Source organism: Papio anubis, chromosome 13 (assembly GCF_008728515.1).
Source record: "Papio anubis isolate 15944 chromosome 13, Panubis1.0, whole genome shotgun sequence".
In the NCBI taxonomy this organism is placed as follows: Eukaryota; Metazoa; Chordata; class Mammalia; order Primates; family Cercopithecidae; genus Papio; species Papio anubis.
In genome coordinates this window covers 43,480,893-43,504,655 of record NC_044988.1, presented here as the reverse complement: position 1 = coordinate 43,504,655, position 23,763 = coordinate 43,480,893, and the positions used below count along the sequence as shown (strand labels likewise).

Genomic DNA, 23,763 nt, shown 5'->3' with positions numbered 1-23,763 from the left:
CATTCAAAGATAATATTGAAAGCACAAATCTGGAGAACTAACACTACCTGATCTCAAGACTTATTATAACGACACAATAATAACTAAGACAGTGTGGAATTGACATCGATAAAGACAAATAGATCAATGAAACAGAATAGAAAAACAGAATAGACCCATATGTATATGGACAACTGACTTTGGACAAAGGTATGAAATCAATTCAGTAGGGAAAAAAAGTCTTTTCAATAGATGGTGTTGGAACAATTAAATATCCATATAAAAATAATGAATTGTGATTCATACCTTGCACTAAACACAAAGTTTAACTGAAAATGGATTATAGATCTCAATATAAAACATAAAACTATAAAAATTCCAAAAGAAAACAGAGGGAAAAATCTTTCATGATGTTGGATTAAGCAAAATGTCTTAGATATGAAACCAAAAGCTCAATCCACAATTTTGACTTCATCGAACTTTTAAAATTCTGCTCTTCTCAAGAACCTGTTAAAAGACTGAAAAGCAAAACTACAGTGTGGGAGAAAACATTGTAAATCAAACATCTAATAAAGGCTTTGTATTCACAGTATACGAAAAACTTAGAAATTCAGTAAGAAAACAAACAACCCAATTTTCTAAATGGGCAAAAACTTTGAATACATATTTTATCAGAGAAGAAATGGCAAGTAAGCACATAAAAAGACATTCAACACTATTAGTTATTAAGGAGACAAATACTACAGTGATAATGGGATACAGTATATACTTACTAGAATGGCTAAAAATAAAAGGGCTTGATCATACTAAGTGCTGGTGAGGATGTGGAGGAATGGGAGCTCTCATACATTGCTGGTGGAATTGTGAAGTGATACAGCCACTTTTGGAAAACTGTGTTGACATTACCTGCCATATGCCCATACGTTCCATTGCTAGGTATTTACCCAAAAGAATTGAAAGTATATGTCCATAAAAAGGCTTGTACATGAACGTTCACAGCAGCTTTATTTGTAATAGCCCAAAATTGGAAACAACCTAATTGCCCATCAACAGGTGACAGATAAATTGTGTTATACAATACAATGGAGTACTACTCAGTAATAAAAAGAAATGAACTATTGTTACAACAACATGGATGAGTATCAAAATAATTATGCTGAAAGAAAGAAGCCAGATGAAAAAGAGTACATACTGTTTGATTCTATTTACATAAAATTTTATAAAATACAAATTAAGCTATAATGATAGAAAGCAGATCAGTGGTTGCAGGGGAGGGAGAGGACAGAGGGATCACCAAGAGGCATATAAAAACTTTTGGAGGTAATAGAAATGTTGCCTATCTTGATGGTGGTAATGGTTTCATGGGTGTATATGGATGTCAAAACTTATCAATTAGTATACTTTAAATATGTGCAGTTTATTGTATGGCAGTTACACCTCAATAAGCATGTTTTTTAAAAAAATATTGCAACATTAAAAGAGTGGAACTGTAAGCCTCAAAGTAGGAAGAGAAATCTGCAACAGATATAAACTGGCAAAGGGCTTATATGTAGAGTATACAAAGAACTCCTACAAATCAACAAGAAAAAGATAGAAGAGTGTAAATAAAAATGGGAAAAATATTTGAACAGACATTTCAAAGAGGATATCTGAATGGTTAATAAGCAGATGAAAAGGAGCTCAGCCTCATCAGTCATTTGAAAAATGCAAATTAAAACACATGAAAATATTATTACATGTTGGAAGTAAAAACAACAGTCTTGATGAAGATGTGAAACAATTAAAACCGATATACTTCTGGTGGGAGTATAAATTACTACATCCACTTTGGAAATTCATTTGGCATTGTCTACCAAAATTTGTCGCAGGCATACTTTATAACCCAGAAATTCTACTCATAGTCTTATACCCCAAAATAATGTATATGTATGTATAACAGAAAACATGTAGACAGTGTTCATATCTCCATTATTTATATTGGCCTCAAACTGGAAACAACCCAAGGTTTGCTGGATATAGAATAAACTGTGTTGTATGCATACAATAGAGTTCCATACTGCAATGCAGAAAAAACAAAACAAAACACTGTTACCTGCAACAGCAGAGAGGAATGTCACATGAAAGGCTGAACAAAATAATTCAGACAACACAGTAAATATTGTATGCTTTTTCTTACATAAAGTTCAAAACAAGGCAATACAAGTTTGTATTGTTAGAAATCAGTACAGTGGTTGTCTTTGGGAAGAATATTAGGGCCAGTAATTTGCTGAGATTGGGAGATGGTTTCTGTATTGCCAATAATTTTTCATTTCTTAATATGGATGGTGGTGACATGGAAAATACATTTAGCTGTACACTCATAATGTATACTTTCCTAGATACACATTATATAGAAGGTTGTTCTTTTCGGTGTTATATAATATTCAATGGTATGACCATACGACAATTTCTTTTTTTAAGCACAAGAAGAGAGACAAGGCAATCACTTGGGTCTTATTCTTTAGGGATCCAAAGACTTAGGCCAAGGCTGCTGAAGTGACTCTTTTCTCTTCAGTGACTAAGTCTTGATCAGGCTTTAGTGTGGAGTAGTTGAGCTATAAAGGTGCCCACGATATGCCTCCCCATTAGGGAGCTGTAGGGCCTAGAATGAGCCCTAAGGAAAGGAGGAGAGATTTTAAGGGTGGGTACAAGCCACTCTATTGAGTAGGAGGATGAGGAAAGAGGGGTGAAGAAAAAGTCTGCATATAATTCACGGCTAAGAGCTAAGGCTCTAGAACCACATTTCCTAGGTTCAAATCCTACCTCTGATACTTGCAAGCTATTGACCTTGGGTGATTTATTTATTCTTTATGCACACAAGTCTTCTCATCTGTAAAACAGAGACAAGATGACACCTGTAATATAGAATTATTAGGAGGATCAAATGAGTTAATGTGCTTCATAAGTGTTGTGAAAGTGAACATAAGCCAGCTTGAAAGGGCATACATCTCTCAAAGTATTCAGGTTTGCAGGGTGCTGCCAAGAAGAGACCAAGGTGGTTCTAGAGCAGCTGCCAAAGCTTTACAATAGCATTCCTTGGAGGCTGCTCCATCCCTTCTCCTCTCTAGATACCCCTGAATACCCCTGATTGACTCTAGGCTACAGAAAAGTTTGCACACTCCTCATTTCCTTCTTTTGATAAAAGCCTTCCTGCAAGGCTTCTAGAATTATCAGACCACCCTTCCAACCTCATTGAACAGACTGGCAAGTTCATGGCCTCAGAACAGCAGCACACAAGCTCTGTGTTTCTGTTAGCTATTGCCTCATTTTCCCCTCCCACTCCCCATCCGTCTCTCTCCTCCACACTAGAATATCACTGGTTTTGTTCATACTCTATCTCCTGGGCACAGCAGGCATCCCTTTGTTGTCTGATTAAGTGGCAACATCTTCTTCAATAGATGACTGACACTCTTTGTGTTGGTGGGTTCTGATATGTACTCAATTCTTAGCATTTGGGCAGCATTATTCAATGCCTGTTACCAAGGCACCTTTTGGACACTGCTCCTGTCCTCACTGCTCCCGTCTCACCTTGAGCACAGGGCATGGCATAGGGGAGGTGCTCCATAAATATTTATGAAGGTGCAGTTCCTTGAGATGCTGTTAAATTTCTTACCTTTCTACGAAGAACCTAAAAGTAACCTTGAGATAAAACTGTCCCCCAGAAACTTCAAACTGTAAAACAGTCTACTTTAAATCCATCTCTCTTGGCATCAGGGAGCTAGGGAGATTTCTCTGTGTGTGTGTGTCTGTATGTGTTTTTTTTTTTTTTTGGATGGAGTCTTGCTCTTTTGCCCAGTCTGGAGTGCAGTGGTGCAAACTCCGCTCACTGCAACCTCTGCCTTCCAGGTTCAAGTGATTCTCCTGCTTCAGCCTCCCGAGTAGCTGGGACTACAGGCGCCCGCCACCACGCCCAGCTAGTTTGTATTTTTAGTAGAGACAGGGTTTCACCATGTTGACCAGGCTGGTCTCTAATTCCAGACTTCAAGTGACCCACCCGCCTCGTTTCCCAGAGTGCTGGGATTACAGGCATGAGCCACTGCGCCCGCGCCTGGCTTCCCCTTGGTTTTTAAACTATAATTGCAAATAAATGCTATCACAGGCCTAGCGGCACTCAGAGTCGTATCTATTCTTATTTATCATCTCTCACCCTATTTGAAGAACAAGGACAGAGAAAAGTAATAATCTGATAGATTCAGAAAATATTTATTGAGAAAGGACTATGTTTCAGAAACGGTCCTACATATTTTGACAAATGAAAAATTTTGATCCCCAAACAACCACACTGAAGCAGGCATGATTTTCGAAGGTAGGGGAACCGTGGTTAAGAATCATTACCTGGGCCGGGCGCGGTGGCTCACGCCTGTAATCCCAGCACTTTGGGAGGCCGAGGCGGGCGGATCACAAGGTCAGGAGATCGAGACCACAGTGAAACCCCGTCTCTACTAAAAATACAAAAAATTAGCCGGGCGCGGTGGTGGGCGCCTGTAGTCCCAGCTACTCAGGAGGCTGAGGCAGGAGAATGGCGTGAACCCGGGAGGCGGAGCTTGCAGTGAGCCGAGATCGCGCCACTGCACTCCAGCCTGGGCGACAGCGCAAGACTCCGTCTCAAAAAAAAAAAAAAAAAAAAAAAGAATCATTACCTGCCTTGTCCAGAGTCACATAGCCTTCTGGTGGCTAAGTCAGGATTTGAACCCAAAAAGTCAATGCCTCCAGGTCCAAGTTGAAAGCCTATATTCCATTACTTTCAGAACATACTGGAGACTGAATATAACCTTTTTACATTGTCGTGCCTCGTTTTCAACCCAAACTGGTTTACCCAGCTTGATAAGTTCTTTAATCCCCACAGGGTATTGAATGAATCCTGGCTATATCCAAAACTTAAATCCACATTCAAAGGAGGAAGATCTACCCCATTGATAATATTTAAAAGAATGTGCCTGGGGTTTTAAAGGCAATTTCAAAAGAAGAGTGATAAAAATGCTTTGAGGCATAGTGGAAAGCCTCCAAGGCAAGTCCTGTGACTGGGCCCCACTCATTTAGTAGTTTCATGTCCTTGCTGCATAAACTATTAAGCTATGGCCACGGGCTTGGGAATTAGAATGACCTGGATCATGAACAATCTGACCTTCAATTGGTTACTCAGTCTTTCCGAACCTCCAGTTCCTCATCTTTAAAAGAGCTTAGATGACATACAGTACTGAGCACAGAGCGGAAGCATAGTGAGACCTCAGTAAATGGTATCACTTGCCTTGATATTACTTTTAATCTAAAGTTGGGAGAAACCATTGCCCCCGGGAGGTCTTGCTTAATTAAGGTGCTGCCATTGGCCTAAATTGGTCACAGAAGAGAAGATCCAGCTTGTAGGTAGTCACTTAAAATGCCCTCCAAAAAGCTTGCATATCTAGACCTCGGGGAAACTCAGTACAGAAGGGCTGGACTCCTATGTATGAAGTAGATAGCCTGAGCTGCCGAATTAACAGGGTGCTTTCATTAGAATAAGGGCCATTAAGATCACATCTATGAATGAGCCTGGAGACTGACTGCATATGGACCTCTTCTTCACCCACCAAGAGAGTAACTGTAGACTCAACGTGTACATAATGTACGAGCTTCTCAATTATTCACTGTGTTGACTTTGTGGCGCTCTATGTACATCCTTAGGTCTATCTCCATTTGGGAGCAAAACCTAGAGAGTGGGTGTTCTGTCTAAAAAAACAAAGCACTGCAAGTACAAACTACACAGGATGCTTATGATGATAAAATGGCAGTGATTGTCACCAAATCCCATTTTCTAGGCAAATTTCTAAGAATTGTACAACAGACGTGGATCATCATAGATGGTATACATTTGTTATTTTCATAGAATGGATTTATTAAAACATAGTTAAAAACTATTCCTTTAAAACAACTTTTTGCAAAACTTTTCAAAATCTTAAAATCATTTTTAAAAACAGTTCTTGGTTGCATCATGTGTTCTGATTTAGTGATCGGAAAATATGGTCTCTGTACAGAGATGGAATCTTTATATTTTTTAGGATGATGGTTATCTACTAGGGTATTAGCACGTGATCACATTTCTTTGAGGTATGTCAGATAAGAATATTATAAAGTATTTAACTTTTTAGTTAGGTACTTCCTTTATCAATTAGAGCAGATTTGATGTTATCCCCATAAAGTGATCATCCTCCCTCACTTGCATTCTGTTACTGTTTTTTGTTTTAATTTTGTTTTGTTTCTTTTTTTGTTTGTTTCGTTTTTTGAGACAGAGACTTGCTCTGTCGCCCAGGCTGGAGCACAGTGGTGCGATCTCGGCTTATTTCAACCTCCACCTCCCGGGTTCGAGTGATTCTCCTGCCTCAGCTTCCCGAGTAGCTGGGACTACAGGCCCATGCCACGACCCATGCCCAGCTAATTTTTTGTATTTTTAGTAGAGACGGGGTTTTACCATGTTAGCCAGGATGGTCTTGATCTCCTGACCTTGTGATCCACCCACTTTGGCCTCCCAAAGTGCTGGGATTACAGGCGTGAGCCACTGCGCCCAGCCTGTTACTGGGTAATAAGAGAAAGACGGCTGGGCCCGGTGGCTCATGCCAGGCATGGTAGTGCGCACTTGTAGTCCCAGCTACTCGGGGGGTTGAGGCAGAAGAATTGCTTGAACCCGGGAGGCAGAGGTTACAGTGAGCCGAGATAGCGCCACTGCATTCCAGCCTCCATCTCAAAAAAAAAAAAAAAAAAAAAAAAAAGAAAAGAAAAAAATAAAAAAAGAAAAAGAGAAAGACCAGGAGTCACTGTGAGTGGGCCCAGGATTTGCAAGGGGGTCAGGCGTTTGGCATGCGGACATCAAATGTTAATTATGACCTGGAGCATAAAAGGTGATGAGTGGCTATCCTAGGACGTTTCAGTCTATAAAGGAGCTTGTGGTCACAGTAGTTATGGTGACGCTGTGCATATTGGCACACAGAAGCCCCTTCCCCACATGCTCTGAAAAAAACATTAATACAAAGAGAGCTTGTTTGGAGTCAGGAGGTGTCTTTTAGGATGCTGGCATTGCAACTAACTAGCTTAGCAGTCATAAGTAAGTCACTTTACCTCTCTGAACTTTGTTTTTCATCTGTAAGAAGAGCATTTGATCTAGATCAAGAACTGTACACCTAGGGGTATAGAAAGCAAGTCAGAAATCTAAGTGAGGAAAGCAGGCCAGTATGATACAAGAAGGGGCAAAAGGGGACTGTGGAGACCAAGCCCCAGCTGAAGGGGGCAGTTGCTACTCCACTCCAAACTATTGGTGTTATGTGCGCAACATTCGCCCAAAAAGTCTCACCTTCCACTTGTTCAAAAAAAGCAAAACATCTAGATTTTTCAACAAAATATACCAACTTTTAAATGTTAACAGTCAATATCAACATTACAAATTTAGGAGGGAAAAAACAAAAGATGGTTCCACTTTTGTTTCTTAATCTCTTATCTGCAGGTCTCAAAAGTCTCTTTTAGTTTTAACAACTTTACAATTCTGTGACCATTTGTCACTAATTTCACAATTTTGTGACCATTCACTAATATCGACAATGCAAATAGAAAATTAAGTGGAAAAATTTTAAAATGAAATTATATTCATTTAAAGATTATAACTATGCAATCATATATATATAATATATAAGCAGATAGGAGATCAAAATATATGCACATGAAACGAATTTTTTAGGTGATGGGATTGTGGGTGGATATCTTTTTTATCTTGCTAATTGTTCATTTAAAGTACCTCTACTATTGTTCACATAACCAAAAAAAATTAGAGATAATGGTAAAAATATATATATATATATGTTGAGGGCAGCTCAGGGCTCCATGCCATGGCTCACGCCTATAATCCTAGCACTTTGGGAGACCGAGACAGGAAGATCACTTGAGCCCAGGAGTTTGAAACCAGACTAGGCAACAGGGTGACATCCCATCTCTACAAAAAAATATAAAAAATTAGCCAGGCATGGTGGTGCACACCTGTGGTCCCAGTTACTCAGGAGGCTGAGGTGGGAGGATCCCTTGGGTCTGGAGGTCAAGGATATAGTGAGCCCTGATAGCACCACTGCACTCCAGCCTGGGTGACAGAGCAAGACCTTATCACAAAAGAAAAAAAAGGTGGGGAGCAATTCAGATGGTGCCAGATATGAAGAGAAAAAGGGAGAGGCAGTGACGTTAGGTGTGTTCTCGAAACTTGTATTTCTATTCTGACCTCTGTATTTGCTTGTCAATCATCCTGAATAAAAAGTTGGTAAAAGAAGGCAGTACTGGTTGCATGTTAGGTAAATTCTATGTGCCTGAATTTTTCCATCTACCACTGCTCCTTTCTCTCTTCTTCTGTTTACAAAATATTTCTCACATCATGAACCATAATGGCATCAAAATTTTCCCAACTTTGTTAGTTTGGCTTTTGAATATATCATAGGAGGGTTTTGTTTGGTTTCTTTTGTTTTAGTGGATGAAGTGGGATGGGAAGGGCAGCTGACTTATCATCCTTAATTACATTTTTCTTTGGTTTCTGTATTAACACTATTTTCATTCTATAAGCCCACATCAGCTGCCTGCACAGTGAGCAGAAAACCACAGGTTGTTATTTAGTGTTTATTTGAAGGTTTTCAAAACACCCCATGGGAAGCCTACTCTTTTCTAAACAAATTTGGAGGAAAATATTAGCACAAAGGAGAAGGCCTTCATATCATGAATGCGGAGATCCTCAAAAACCTATCTATCCTTTATGGCAGCACCCAGCCCAAGGTCCAGACCCATGCTAAGCATGCAATGTGTGTTTGTAGTAGGAATGAATTCCTCCTCTACTCCCTGGGCTGCACCTACAATTTCTTACTTATGGAATACAGACACAAAATATAGTTATTGATCTTCTTTAAGTAACAGGCAACTTGAAATGATATCAACATGTTCTAGATATGCCAACAGGAATCTGTGACACTGGAGACATTTGGCCACAGGATTTGAATCCAGGGGAATTAACATTGACTTTCTTTTGAACGTGGACCTACTGAGCAAAAGGCAGGATGGTCTTTTGCCAGGACTATACTGAAGGATCAGTAGACTGTCTAGCGCTTTCGTGCATCCTGTTGCCTCACTAATTTCTGGATTGCCAGATGCCTCTGTTTTTTGAAAATGGTTAAAAAAAAATACCTTAGTAATTCTGTTGTTTCAGAAACCTTACATATGGCATAAAATATCCTGAAGATTTTTTCAGAAAACACTTGCTTTTTTATGCTCAATTTAATCATTATAGCTGAAACTGATTCCAATTTATTGTTTTCTTTTTAAGGGCATTTTGATGGTTGAAATTCTAAAGTTACACAAAAGTGTGAGTAAGCAAGATAGGAAGATTAATTGCTCATAGTATTTTTATAAGTCTTAAAAACATAAGTAGGCTAAGAAATGGTTGATACTTCAAATTCAGAATTCATAACAATTGCAATAAACATTATTTTTTGAAGCTAGAAGGCATCCTGGATTTACCACTGTTGAATCAGAGAGCAGATTTTTCACACATTGAGTCATAACTGCAGGCTTTTTTTTTTTTTTTTTTTTTCCCCTGTAAACCACTTTAACCTGCTCTTGAAAACCTCTGGTTGGTGCATGGAATAAGTCTGAGTCTGTCTCTATTTAGCCTGTGAAATTTAACAAGGCTATAGCCTGGGGTTGGTAAGGCTATGAGCCATACCACCATCTCAGGTTTTTGATGACACCACAAACCACTTGAGATTTATTATGTTAGCAGATGTCATCAGATCTGTGTGTGCACAGGTGCAGCATGTAGTTAGTGAAAGAAGGAACACTGCATGTGTATATTTATTTTTGTACCCATACTCTCAATGGTTAGAAAATGACCCAGTGTGTCTGTCCTGGGCAGTGTGGTGTTTCAACTCCACTGCAGATGCCTATCTTGTAATTTCTTGAAGTCTTTTCCACAAACATAATTCTTTATGATGGGCGACTATGTCTTGTAGGAATTATATTGCATTTGTTTTTACCATCAATATCTAAATAAGAAGCATAAGGATTTACAGCGAAAGACTGTTACAACCAATGAAAAATACAAATTATTACCATGATTTGTTATTTATGCCTGGGTTTTCCCCTTATAGGACAATACACTAGACATGCACTCTCCTCTCCTTAATGAAAGTAGTGCAGGGACAGCTCTCATCTATTGAAATCTGACAAAACATCAACATTTGGCACTTTATAAATGTCCTAATTTAAGCTTCCCTGTTTTTATATAATTAGAAAATATTTAAAACTATTGGAGACAATAAGAAATATGGATCTTTCCAAATTTATGTTAAAAAAATACAATATTCATTTTTAAATTCTAAAAATAGTTATCCAATTGTTTTAAAAGAAGTGTTTATATGTTCATATTCAAAAATATGTATTTTTTAAATTCTAAAAATATTATTTTTCAATATCATCTAATTGTTTTAAAAGATAGTATATGTTTTATTTAGTATTACATCCTAAATATGCCACCATCTTTATTACATACATTAAATTTCTACAAATTCTGGTATAATAATGGATTAAATATAAAAATCTAATAAATCAGTGTATACCCTTTAATAATATAAAAATCATAGAAATTAAAACACACTTTCTATATTTTTGAGAAATAGAAAAGTAAGACAAAATAAACACCTTTGGGGTAATGACTGAAAATTACTGGTTTAGATGGGGTAGAAGAATTACTTCAATTATGATATAAAGCATTGTAATAATGCAGGCCTTTTAGAAATAATTATATAGTGATTATTCTCAAAGATAAATACACACAGATGTTGCTAGTACATTTTTAAAATTCTTAATTTGAAGAAAACATACAGAAACTGCATTACCAGTTAATTGGCTTTAGGAAGAACCAGAAAAATCTTAAGTGCAAGTGTACTTGTGAAGCTTCTGGTAAGTTCCATGGAATGAATTGTGCCTGCAACTTAAGGCAGAAAAAAATGACATTTAAAAACATTGGAATCACTTCAGTGCCAGAGGCCCAAAATGCTTAACTAGTGTTGGACAGTGCTTATTTTAAAAAAATGAATAATTAGTTATAATTTATAACAAAAGATTAATATAAAAAGATACTGGACCTTAATTATATTCTTAGAAATGCTTTCGACCAAGATAATTTTCATTTAAAAAGGAGCATCTATTTTAAAACACTTCTCATTTTTTGCATATTTATTTACATTGCAAAATATGAAAACCAGAAAATCAGGCGACGTAGATGAAAAGACCATAACTATTTACCAATTAAAAAATTCAGAAGCAACAACACGTTGAGGTGACTAAAAATTAGCAAGACCAATTTCTATAAGACATGCTTGAAAATCAGTCTCCTTATTTTATAAACCTTAGGTATCATCTAATGATGATAGGTGTACATATTTGACCAACAGAAGAATTATGGATATAGGAATAAGTATTATTATAAGCTTCGCATGTCAAAAGAAACGAACGACATGCAAATAAAAAAAGATAATCTATGAAAGCCTGAACATGACACACAATGGTACATTTTATGACTAAATAATATGCTTAGATAGAAATTCTCTGACAGGTGACACAAACTCTAGATTCCTCCAAGTCATCATGAGAATGGAATACTTTTCTCTTTCTTTCCCTGTTCCTTTTCCTATTTTGTGTCTCAAAATATTTCCTAAACAAATCTAGATTCTCTCCATAATGTCCTTTCTCCTTTGCATGAAATGATGTTGGGATGGATTGGCAATTCTGCTGCGGACTTCAAATAACAAGAGAGAAGACTCTCTGTTGCACACTTACATAAAAGTTTTAGTATTTGATAACACTGCCCATGTAAGTGTTACTTATTTCTATATCCATCATTCTTCGGTTGGTCAAGTGTTATCCTCTCACTCTACATTTTTTATTTAGCTGCATTGAATCTTTATATTTTATATTTGTTTCCTCAGTACTAAATGTGATTTACTTGACCATGAAACTACTATTTGGAAATCCTAGAATGAAAACAGATCTGTTTTGTCACCCACTTGACCTGAGTGTGGAGACTGAGTTATAGATATACTAGCTGAGTGGTTAAAACAACTTGGAGCAAGATAGACATTAAACATTAATTTTCCTTCGGAAGTTACAGCTGAGTATAGAGATAGATACGTGTGTGTATCCCCTCCCTCCCAGTCCATTCATTCCCCTTCTCCAAGCTGTATAGCTACATAGATATATACTGTGCTAATTTTTTTGGAGGGGAAATTGGGAACTGTTAAACTTGCAGTTAAACAAATTACTTTAAAGTTGGGCATTTTCTAAGGTCTAATTGGGCAATCTCACTTTTAGTTTTGCACTTATTATCACTGAAAATAGCTATGTATATTATTCATACACAGGCAAACATACGCATGTGTGTATATATATAAGGGGAAAAAAACTTTTTTTTGTAATGAAGCCATGTCTTTTTTAAAAAATACTGTGTCGCAGGAGGTATGAACCTGAACTATGTTGTTTAAGTTCTCTAAGACTTTGAGGGTAAACATAATTGGGATTAAAATACTGACGTGCTCACATTTAGTAGAGAGATAAGAATAATTCATCGGTAGCTATTCTAGTCTCACTGGTAGTCACATAATTCAACAGGGTTTTAGAGAATATCTGAAGCTATTGTAGTCTGTTGTGCAATTACATAATTAGTCAGGATCACTGTAATAAAGTCTTTTCTAAAGGTATGTGGGTTACTACTAAGTAAATGTTAGGGCTAGTGTTATATTTTTACTTTTAATACTTGCATAACAACTTCAACTGTTAAACATTATTTCCCCACTTAACTACAGATACTTAACATGAAGAGAACTGGATTACTCAAAAACTAAGAAAAAAAATCCCCCCACATATATTTGTTTCCAAAATGCTGATCAAAACTGCTTTATGAACATTAACTCACTATCCAACCTCCTCTAGAGTGTTTACTTCTGGGAACTCCGGGGTTGTGTATCTCTTTGGTGTTGGTTGTTTCACCCACTTCTAAATTACTGATCTATTTTTTTGATATTCGCGTGACTACCTATAAGTCAAAGTGCGCTCTTTTTGGTCTTTTTGCTTTAATGATAACGCTGCACAGCCAGGAATATTTCGGGAGTCCTCTTACACGGAAACAAAAGTGGCCTGGAGAAGTTAAAGCCAGCAACGTGGCGGGAAGTGAGGAAGTTTAACAGCAATTCCTTACTCTTTATCATTATTGTTGTTTTAGAGTCTTTGCGCGGCGTTTTCGGCCGGGTTCCTGCTCCAGAAGGCCCGCGAGGGGCCCCACGCCCGCGGCGCGCCGCGCCGCAGACACACAGTCCGGGAGCACAAAGGCGCCGGGAGCCCGGGCAGGAGCCCCCGAGACGGTCACGCCCTCGCCGCTCTCCGGCCCCACGCGGCCGCACAAAGACCAGACCCCCACGACCACCCACGCACCCCCCCACGCTCGCGAGGGGCGCCGCGCGGCGCAGGCCGCCACACCCACTCGGGCCCGCTCCCGCCTCCCCGGCCCCGGGCGCCCTGATGAATATGCATCGCGGCGCGCCCGCCCCCGGCTCCTCCTTTCGGTTTCCTTCCCGCCGCCAGGCGGAAGCGAAGAGCCGCGCTTCCCGCGCGCCCAGGCCGGCCGGGGCGGGGTGGGGTGGGGCGGGGCGGGGCGGGGCGGGCCGCGAGCCGGAGAAAGAGAAAGCCAGAGAGGCGACTGCAGGAGGAGCGCGGGCCGGGCACGGAAGGGTGCGCTGCTGGGTGGCGGTTCCGGGGCAGCCCCGCCGCGGGCCAGGCCAATCCGAGGGCGGGGAAGGGGCGATCGCGCGACCCCGGGGCCGTGCCGGCTGCATCTGACCGGCGCAGCCTCCACTCCTGGAGCAGCCTCGCTAAAACAACAATAAAACCCACCAAACACACACACACATGCACACACGCACACGCGGGCGGACACACACACACCATCCTGGACGGCGTTCAAGTCAACCACGAGAAACAGCCTTCTGCAAGGGAGAGGAAAGAAAGCTGGAAATCCAGACAGACCGAAGGGCTGCCTGCTTTTAAACTTGACTTTGACCGCCTTTTCTTCTCGGGTCAAGAATTGTGGCAGTGCAGAAATTACAATTAAAAAATATATAAGACTACTCCCGGATTTGCTTTTTTTTTTTTTTTTAAACTAAACAAAAAGCGACACCAAAACAACCCCTGAGAAAATCCACAAATCTGTACCTGAGACACGTCAAGTCAGCGGCCCAGGGTTCTGTTACAGACTCAAGATCTCTTTTATTTAATGCAATACAGTGCGATGGTATGTGGCTTTGAAATGATGGGTTTTGTTTGCTTCTTTTATTCGTTCCTTGCACCCCCTCCTACCCCTGGCACAGTTTTTCTTTTCCTGTTTGTGGATTGCAAAGTGGCTGTTTTACCCCTTTCCTAAATGTCATTTCTGCTTTACAGGTTGTGAGCTATAGTGCTGCATTTGCAGAACTAATTTGCAAATATGTATTCTTATTATTTAGCGTTGGCAACTTTAGTACATGTGACACACTCTTATGGTGGAAATCAGTGAGTAACATTGTGAGTCCAAACGGTGCAGAATCTAGCATTTTTTTTCTGCTTTAACTCTCTACTTTATCCCCCTCTCCCCTCAGTGGTGGAAAAACATTACTGTTCAAATGGTACTTTAGTTCTACCTTGTAGGCCATTCTCTCCTCTTGAAGCATTCTTTTCTCCATTTTAATTCACAGATATTCTCATTTAAAAACACATTTTTAAGTGAAAGAAGTACTATTTAACTCTGATTGGTGTGTTGGAATGTTTAAAATCAGTATTCATTCTAAAGTTTAGTCGTAATTCCCATCCCTCATCCCTGAATTTGTGGCATCGTATTGTTAGCCTTTCTTCCGCATCCCCCACCAACTTTTTACAACAGATTATGATGGATTTCTTTCCACTCCTGTTAATACTTCCCCCTGCAACCCCGCTATTTTTGCTGCAGATTTTTTTCCTCTTCCTAAGTCTGTGTGTGTCTCTATCTCTCGTTCCCCGTGTCCTCTTTTCGCCAATACGTCTGGGACATATTTTAATGCACAATATCCCATCCATTAAGTTGTGGTTGAATGTGAAGTGTGTGAGGACTTGGCAGCCTTCAGGTTGAAGGGGGCGGGGAAGCCAGTTTCGACTTTGACACAAGATGCTGAAGTGGCGTGATCAGAATTATTATTAGGGCTGTGAACATGGCCATCTTCTGCTCCGGTTGGAAGAACTGCCATTGAACTTGAGACGGGACAGACAAGATCTCCAAGTATTCCCCCCCCCCCCCCCAGTACAGTAGCTGGCAGGGAAAAGGCGCCAAAATACACAAGATTAACTCTGACTTTCTTTGAATGGATCTTATAGCACCATCCTTGTAACTTTAACTTCCAATAGGTGGGAAAAAGTTAACTTTTGATCCCACACTTGAACAGACATTTAAATCAGCCCTAAAATGGAATAAGTCCAGAAAGTAACATACGCATGCTTATGTGGTTAGAAAAGAATGCACGTGTAAATAAGCAGAGTGTATGTGTGTATATGACTGAGGAGTTCAAGATTTAATCAAAATCAGAATTAGTGTGACTTTCCAGTGCATTTACGATATGAAGAAAAGCATTGTGAGTCAAAGAAACTGACCTTTAAGCATCCTAAGTAAAAACTGCGAAGAGTTTGTGAAACACAAAACGCTGTGGTTTCCAGTTTTACATTTGAGGTTTGATGTTTTCATTTAATGGTATGAGAGATGGAGAAAGCTCTAGCGCTGAAAAGTCCCTATTAAATCATATGTGGGCAAAGGTCAAGCACTCCAACTCACTGATGCAATATACTACAGATTCCTGCCTAAGTGATGAGGAACACAGGAAAAAGTGCTTGGGCAATAAAATTATTAGAACGGTAATTATCATCGGTGGTTGGGACTGCATTCTTGTGCACTGGGAAAGCGTTTTTACTGGCCCTGATGAATTTTAAAGCCAAGTATTGTTGAAAGCTATTTTAATAGGAAATTGATTAGCTGAGTGTTCCATATAATAAATGGTGACAGTTTCATTGTTTGAGGTCCAAAATAAATTTTTATTCTTTAGCAGACATAGGCATCCATTTAATTTTAATATGGTCAGACTGAACAGCAGCATAATTTTGAGTGAATGTGATGTCACGAACATCTGTAACTTTGTTTTTGGAGTTTTTGACATTACACAATTTGATATTACCGCTTTGAGATTCATTAGCTTGTATAGTTAAAATTTCAGATACATTCAGAGATAAAGTTTACTGAACATATATTTTGTTTAGGCCCAATTGTTTGTATTTTTTCATTGTAATTATGTAATTGTTTCTTAAATTTTAATTTGAAAATTAAAATGCACAATTCTGTTGTTATGCATTGTTTTGATTTTGAAATTCTGTTGTTTATGCATTGTTATGCAGTTTTTAAAGAAGAAATGAGAGAAAGGGGTGCAGAAAGTTTGAGTTGTTCTGCTATGCACTTTTTATACTTAATACAGAATGTAAAGACTACTTAGCCATTTTGGACAGAGCTTTCTATACCTGTCTTAAAAACCCATCTGTTTTCCTGTGTTACAAGGCATGTGTATATGGGTAATAGAAGCCAGTTTACATGTAGAAATAAAATGATCATATAGTTTTACTTTATAGGTCAGCTGTTTTGAAAAAGAGCAGTAACTGCAACTCTCAATATCAGCAGACAAGAGACATTGTGTGAGAGAGTATATGGAACCTTTGTTAACATTGTGGATGAAGCGAGGCAACTATTACCTCTATTTTCAAAGTTTAAAATACATCGTGCAAAAGTTACAGGGCAACTGCTGACTCTGTAATCTGTGGAGCAAATGTCTTCCAATGTTGGGAATCTCTGTTGATGAACTGGCCTCATCTCTGTTGAGAAGTGAAAACCGGCTAACCTTAATGGAGGAATCTGGCCCAGGTGGTGTTGAGATCAGAACTGTATTATAACTTGTAAATATGCTAGAAATATAGACACACTTAGTGGGACACTTTTTTTTTTAAAAAAACAGTGGAGTAGAGGCATTTCAGAAGTGATATTATTAACAACGTCATTTTTCTCATTTACTTTTGTCCTCAGGGGACACCAAACAGCTCCCAGAGGAGGAGAAAAAGGTCCAGGAATATTTATTTATTCATTTCAGTGAAAGGCAAAGGGCTAGCAATGGGGGTGGGGAAACTAACCAGTTGTGAATTCTCTGGTGGGGAAAAAATTACTTCCCTAATTTGACAGTAGTACTTTAAAGGCTGGGTATGATTTTGTTTTTTGTTTAAGAGTAGTAGACAGTAGTAGTAGTACTCAGGAGTAGTTTAAGAGCTGAGTAATTTGATTCCCTGAGCTGGTAAAATTGATTTTGCAATTCTCATCAAGTACAGGCACTTTCAATACTTGTTGGTTGTTTATATCTGCATTTATGAGTGGATTTTTGGTGTTTCTCCTTGTGGATATAAATTTGTGTTTTCCAGAGTACACATGTATGATTTTTATGGTTCATTTGGAAAAAGGAAAGATCCCTGGGCATGGTGCAGTAGATACTTGCAGTTTTGCAGGCCTGCTTTCTGGGGTCAGGAGGTCATCTGTCTCTTTCGTATTTAGTTTTTAAATATTGATATTGGCGATGCAGCCAGGGTGTGTGGAACTGTTGAACCTTCTTGCAAATCACATGCAAGAGGTAAAAAAAAAAAGTCATCGGGTGTATTGGAAATGACAGCTTTGTTAAGCTCCAAGAAATCTTTCATGAAACTGCCCAGGATTTGCAACCTGTCGCTGCAGTTTCTTTAGGAAGGAAATGGTTAAAAGAAAAACAATATTAGATACTTGAGATGTCAAGCTCCTCTCTGGAGATCTGTAGTGAAAGGCTCAAATGTGGTAGCATTGCTTATTTCAAATATACAACTGGGTTTTGAAAAATCCAGTGAGCTGAAGCATTGGCATTCTATTTAGAAATCAATAAACTTTCTGTTAGTTAGAAAGGAAACTTTTTTTTTCCCCCTTATAAGGTAGCAAGGAGATCTAGTGAGGAGATCTTTAAGAATAATGAAATAACAGTTTCCTGTTGCTGAGAGAATCATTCACTTTACCTCCTTAGCCAGGTTTTGGGGTGAATGAAAGTGGCCTGTCACACCAGTGCTTTTAACCCTCTCAGTGTAGGAGGGAGAGATGGAGTTTAGGAGTGGTAAGTACCAAAGTTTGAGAAGTGTTTGGCTCACTCTGATACTATCAGAAGCTTTTCAGAGATATTTCCACTCTTAATACCATGACACAGACGTGCTACAAAAAAGGGAAAGTGAATACAATACATGCACTTTCTCAGTTCCTCCTTCTACCTCTGATTTAAAAGATTGAGATTTTCAAACCAAAGGTGGTGGACAAGTGCTGTGCTAAGAGAAGCCGGGTGTCCCATGCAACCAAATCCACCAGCCCCTCTTTCCAAAGGATTCCCTTCCCTAGAGTTCTTTCAGGGAAGGCCTGCAATGACCTTGGCATTGGCTGGACAAGCAGCAGTGTTTTGGGGGGTGTCAGCCATTCTCCACATAGCTGCAAGGCCTCAGAAGACAGTCAAAGCCATAGAAACTGAGCACCCCCATAAACCTTCTTTTTCAGGAAGTCTCTGTTGCTCACTCTTCATTCCTTTTTGGTTTTCCTCGCCTCACCATACTCCCATCTCATTTTCTTTTTTCTGGGAGACAAATCAAAAGCAAAAACTATCAAGCATCCTCCATGGTCATCAAAGTGCAACCAGCCATAAGCACCCTTAAACGTGGGGCAATGGAAAGAGATTTGAACCCCTAAGTGATGGGCCTGGGAGGCCCCAGACATCTTCACTTCTCTGGGGACTTACCTGGGTCTGACGCTGCTTCTTCGCCCCTGGTGCTGCTGAAGCTTTTGTGGGCTCTTCTGTGTAATACTTGTCAATTTTTCCTCTTTCTTTTTTGAGCTTGTGAAAAACTTTTGGATGCAACCTAGTTTTGGTGGCAGAAGGAGATGGTTTCTGTTGGGAAGGGAAACTAATAAAGGGAGGAGGGGTGGCGATGTCGGGAGACACTTGCCCAGGGCTCAGCACTGGGCCTCTTTTTGCCAGGGGACAACGGCTGGTTCTGGGCTCTCAGGCTGAAAGGAGTGCTCTCTGGGTGCCAGGATTTCACTGGGGGTGGTGTGGTGAGGAGGGAGGGATGAAGGGAGGGAGGGAGAGAAGGAGAGATAGGCGCTCGATTTTTAAAGAGACCCCGAAATAATGGCTTCTGTGAGAGTCCAGGCATTCAAAGAGGTGTGTTCAAGGACATTAGTGCATTCCTGCCAAGGGGAATGTCTTTTATGGTAAATTAACTCCAGTTAAATTGAATATTTGTTCAAAGGGAAACTCCAGTAGTTAAAGCTGGTATTATCAGTAGAGCTTCCCCGCCTCCTCCCCTCAGAATCTAGTGAGGGTGAGAAAAGGGATGCAGTGTAATGTGCAATACAAAGTGATGCTTTCGTGCTGGTGGTTTGTGTGTGTGTAAGATGAGGTTGCCTAAAATTTCTGAGATAAATGAGTATTTGCTGGATTAACCTGACTGTCACCTCATTTCTTTCATCCATAAAGACTGCCAACTTTATCCCAGCTTTTCAAAAAGAAGAAATGACCCGCACAAAGGAAACTAACGTTGTCAGAACGCTGACTCCAGGATTTGCCGGGGCAGGGGCAGGGGCGGGGACCGCAGGGAGGCCGCTCCCAGAGCGTGTGGCCGAAAGGGTTAACTCGCAGGGGTCCGCGCGATTTCCTCGACTTTACCTGTTTCCCCAGTCCCAGCAGCACCTCCTCCCCGGCCTCCCGAACTCCCCACCCCCCAGCGCCTTTCTTCTTTGGGCTCTGGGTTTTCGGGGGCTGCAGCTGGTAAACTTGGCAAGCTCGCCTCATTAAGAGCGCTCTTTGAAAACGGACTGTGTTTGAGCATTTCCCTAATGAGGACAGGACGGGGTTAAAAAGTGACCATTTCATGGTTGACTTGAACCTGCCTACTTTTCTTGATGTGTCGTTGTGAAATGCTTGATGTGGATAACTCCCGCTTGGTGAAGGAAAAAGTCACTGGTTCCTCCAGGTCCGCTGGGGGAAGGAAGAGGGGACGGTGGGCAGAAACCAGAGGGAGTGTGAGGGGCTAAAGTTGAGGGGACAAATCAAGAGCTGGGAAGCGGTGGAAAAAGGACAGGGCAATTGGGGGCGAGCCTCAAAACGCCCCAGCAGTACCCGTGGAAGCGGGGCGGCCCCGCCCTGGGGATGGACCCGCGAGGACCCGGTAGCCCCAGCGCCCACGCAGCCCCCAGCTAGGTAGACTCGGAGCCCCAGGCGCTCACTTTTCCTCCCTCCATTGTCTGGGCGGCCTTTGCTTCCACCTCTTCCCCATCCACCCCAAGCAGAAAACCGGATTTGGGGGGGCGGTGTGTGTATGTGTGTGTTGGGGGGGTGTTGCAGAAAGGGTGCAAGGCGAACCGCCTCCTTCAAAATCCCCGGAATCAAGTTCATTCACTCGGAGCCTGCACTGGCGGCGGGGTGGGGGCGGGGCAGCGCCGCGGTGGGGAGCCGGCGCGGGCGCCGAGCGGCTCCGGGCCGGCCGCCTCTGGAGGGCTGCAGCGGCACACGCACCCTGCGCGCGCGCGCGCGCGCGCGTCCACCGGCCCGCCCGCCCGCCCCGCAGCTCCGGGCGCGCCGCGGCCCCGCCCCGCTTGCACCCGGGCGGGTAGGGAGACGCTTTCCGCCGGCGCCCCGGGCCCCGGGGGGTGGGGATTGGGAGCCAGCCAGCGGGACTGCAGGAGGAGGAGGAGGAGAGCGAAGCCTGGTGCTGGGAGGAGGAGGAGGGAGCAGGAGGCGGCGGCGGCTCGGCCGGGTCCTCCCGCTCAGAGTGAGGCCACGTGCACGGGGCACCCCCGAAGAGGGCAGCACACCGCGGCGAAGCGCCGCACGCCCCGACTGCCTCGGGCGCAGGCCCGTGGTAGGGAGACCCGGGACGACCCCGCACCCCCTCCCTACCCGCGAACCCGGACTCCAGGCGGGGCCGTCGGGGGCTGGGCGCCGCGCCCCCCAGGTCCGCGCCGGCGCGCCCCAACTACTTGGGCCCAAGTTCGCTCAGGCCCCCGCCTGCTCCGCTTCCCCTTCTTCCCTGCAGCCGCAGGCTCTGCGGACTGAGCCCGCCCCGGGTGCGAGTGTCGGCGCCCCAGCCCCGGCCCGGGGGCGGCCTGGGTGTGAGGGAATTTTCCACTCGTTCCTTTCTAGGGCTCAGACCGGTTCAGTGCTTCTCCCACTCGGATGTTCCCGCGGCTTAAAGAGTCCGCAGCGAGCACCGAAATACCTCTTCTAGGGCGGGTTTTCGGGGGTGTGTATGTGTGTGCCGGTGTGGGGAGGGCAGCGGAAAGAAGAGCTATTTTGGAAAAAAAAAGTCATGTTTCTGTGGCACCGGTAGGATACCTTTAACAAATGAGGGAGAGGTGGGGGGGAGAGAAGGAGAAGAAGGAGGAGGAGGAGGAAGGTGGGGGGCGGGGGGTGTGGAGAGGCTGGTGCAAAAGGAATGCGCGTTTGCAGGAGGAGGAGTAAAGCGATGATTGTGTAATTAAATAATAAAACAATCCTTAAGTCTGATTTGGAGAGAGCTCGAGCGGGGTCCAGAGGGTGGAACCGGTGAATTTTTCAACTTCCAAGTTTTGCAACGAAAGAAAGCAAGAGAGGGAGGGAAAAAAAAGAGCTCAGAGCAGAAAAGAGAGGAGTTTGGAGCCGAGCGGGATTTATCGTTTGGAATTTTTCAGGAGATCGTTTTGATACCCCTGGGCTCTGGGCAGCGGCGGCAACAGCAGCCTCCACGCTCGGCCGGGTCAGACGCGGGGCGAGGTGGGCGGGCGGGCGGCCGGGCGCCGAAGACCCGGTGCGGGCGGCAGCGGCGGCGGCTGCAGCCGGGGACCACGCGCCGCGAGCCTCCTCCGCCCCGGAGATCAGCGCTCGCGCCCCCTCCCTCACCCCGGCCTCTCCCTTCTCCCCCACCCCACCCCGCCCCCACCCCGGCCCTCTCCCGCGCGCGCTCCGCCACCCGCGCGCACTCGCTCACGCTGCCCCTCGCGCACACACATGGTCGGCTCGCGGCAAAGTTTCGCCTGCGATCACCACTCCGGGATCCTGCCGCAGTGCTTGGGGCTGTAACCTTGAACTTTCCCAGCGCGGTGACACATTCTCCCCGCGCTCCCGCCCGCCCGCCCTCCCTCCTGCGCCCCCCTCCCCGCCTTTTTTGAAAAAGCATTTTACCACCAACCACCACCCCAATCCAACCCACACCGAACCTTCGCGCACCCCCTACCCCCCAACAACAACAACAACTGCAAAATAGAAAACAAATCCCCAAACCCAGGCGAAAAGCAGCCAACACCGGCGGCGGCGGCGGCCTCGGCAAGCACGGCCAGCGCGCTCGGACTGCAAGAGGGTTAAAAGTGTAGATTGGATTTCACCCCTGGAAATCTAGCACGCCGAGTGAACTTGAATCTTTGGCTATTTAAGGAGGACTGGGTTTGTTGTGAAGTTGCGGTGATCCAGCGCAGAGCCCCGTCCTGATTGATCGCATCGCGGGGCTCAGATGACTGTAAAATGAATAGATGAAATTCTTGCTTCTTGAAGATTTTCTTGGGCATCTCCGGGAAAGTGCGTTTTAAGGCGAAGTCATGATGTATTCTCCCATCTGTCTCACTCAGGTACATGTCTCGGTCGCTTTCTCGAGCTTTCTCTCTGGCCCGAAATGCCTTTGTTTTGTTTTGTTGCGGACAATTAACGGCTTGAGTTAACCTCCGCACATCCCCGTCCCTGGAAGAAGTGGCCTGGAGTTACAGCAGGCGTCGCGGGGCGGCGTGGGAGCCGGAGAGCGGCCCCTCGCCCACGGCCACTGCGAGCGCCCAGCCCCGCGCCTTGGGCATGGAGCGCGGACGCTGGGCCGGGCAAGGCCTCCAGGGGTGGGCAGGGCCGGGATCTGTAAGTGCGAGGCCCAGTGCGGCCCCCCAAGTGCCCGTTGTGGTGCGGCATCCCCGCCCGGGGTGCCCGCAGCCCCTCTCGGCAGCTCGCGCACTTAGGTGGACTGGGGCTTTGGAGGACTTTACAGGGACTAAGCTTTTAAAAACAGCCAGTGAACTTGGGCTAGGGGACTGTAGCTCGAGTCTGTGTGGGCGCCGCTGGACACTGCTGCAGGCGGTGGGCGGGCGACGAAGCGAGTCGGAGGTTGTGGTCCGGGGACCCATTCCTTTGCTTTATTTGGGGATCTGAAACCCTGGTCCATAGTGACCCGCTGCACTTTGGGGTTTCCAGTGACCGCACCACAAAGGCAATATTTACGTTGACACGAGTTAGTTGGTCTTGGTGATTGTTAAGGAGTTTTAGAACGTGTTCATTTTGTGGAAACCTGTTCATTTGACGATATTTGGGCGTAGCTCGTAAGGCATTTTAAGTAATGCTGGTAAAGGTAAGGTCATTTTTTTCTACTTTGAGAATTGTCCTAAGACCTTAGGAATAATGTTATGAAATAAAACACTGGTTTTATACTTTTTAAAAACACGATTTGTATCACTTTAAGCCAGACGGTCAAATAGAAAAGTGGCGAGACCGAACAGACTTACCTGGGGGCAGTTTTCATCGCTGCCCAGGAAACTAACAACTGACA

The 23,763-nt window shown here is 43.2% G+C and overlaps 1 protein-coding gene and 1 long non-coding RNA gene across 15 annotated transcripts in view; one reads left to right on the top strand and one right to left on the bottom strand.

Moving 5' to 3' along the window:
- Window positions 1-19,837, bottom strand: part of LOC110741420 — a 43,575-nt gene extending 23,738 nt beyond the window's left edge. Inside the window, exon 1 of the long non-coding RNA XR_004177880.1 lies at window positions 18,945-19,837. This is a non-coding gene — a long non-coding RNA (uncharacterized LOC110741420). The remainder of the gene's footprint in view (window positions 1-18,944) is intronic.
- Window positions 13,874-23,763, top strand: part of NFIB (nuclear factor I B) — a 241,206-nt gene continuing 231,316 nt past the window's right edge. For 3 of the 14 annotated variants that reach the window (XM_031654236.1, XM_003911705.5, XM_009188754.4), the window contains exon 1: window positions 22,126-22,807. In XM_031654236.1, the coding sequence (XP_031510096.1) occupies window positions 22,778-22,807 (30 nt within the window). In that variant the 5' untranslated portion in view covers window positions 22,126-22,777. Of the gene's footprint in view, window positions 14,351-22,122; window positions 22,808-23,083; window positions 23,566-23,763 lie in introns of those variants that run through there. The other 11 variants (XR_004177879.1, XM_009188755.4, XM_003911707.5 and 8 more) reach the window with 9 other exon arrangements.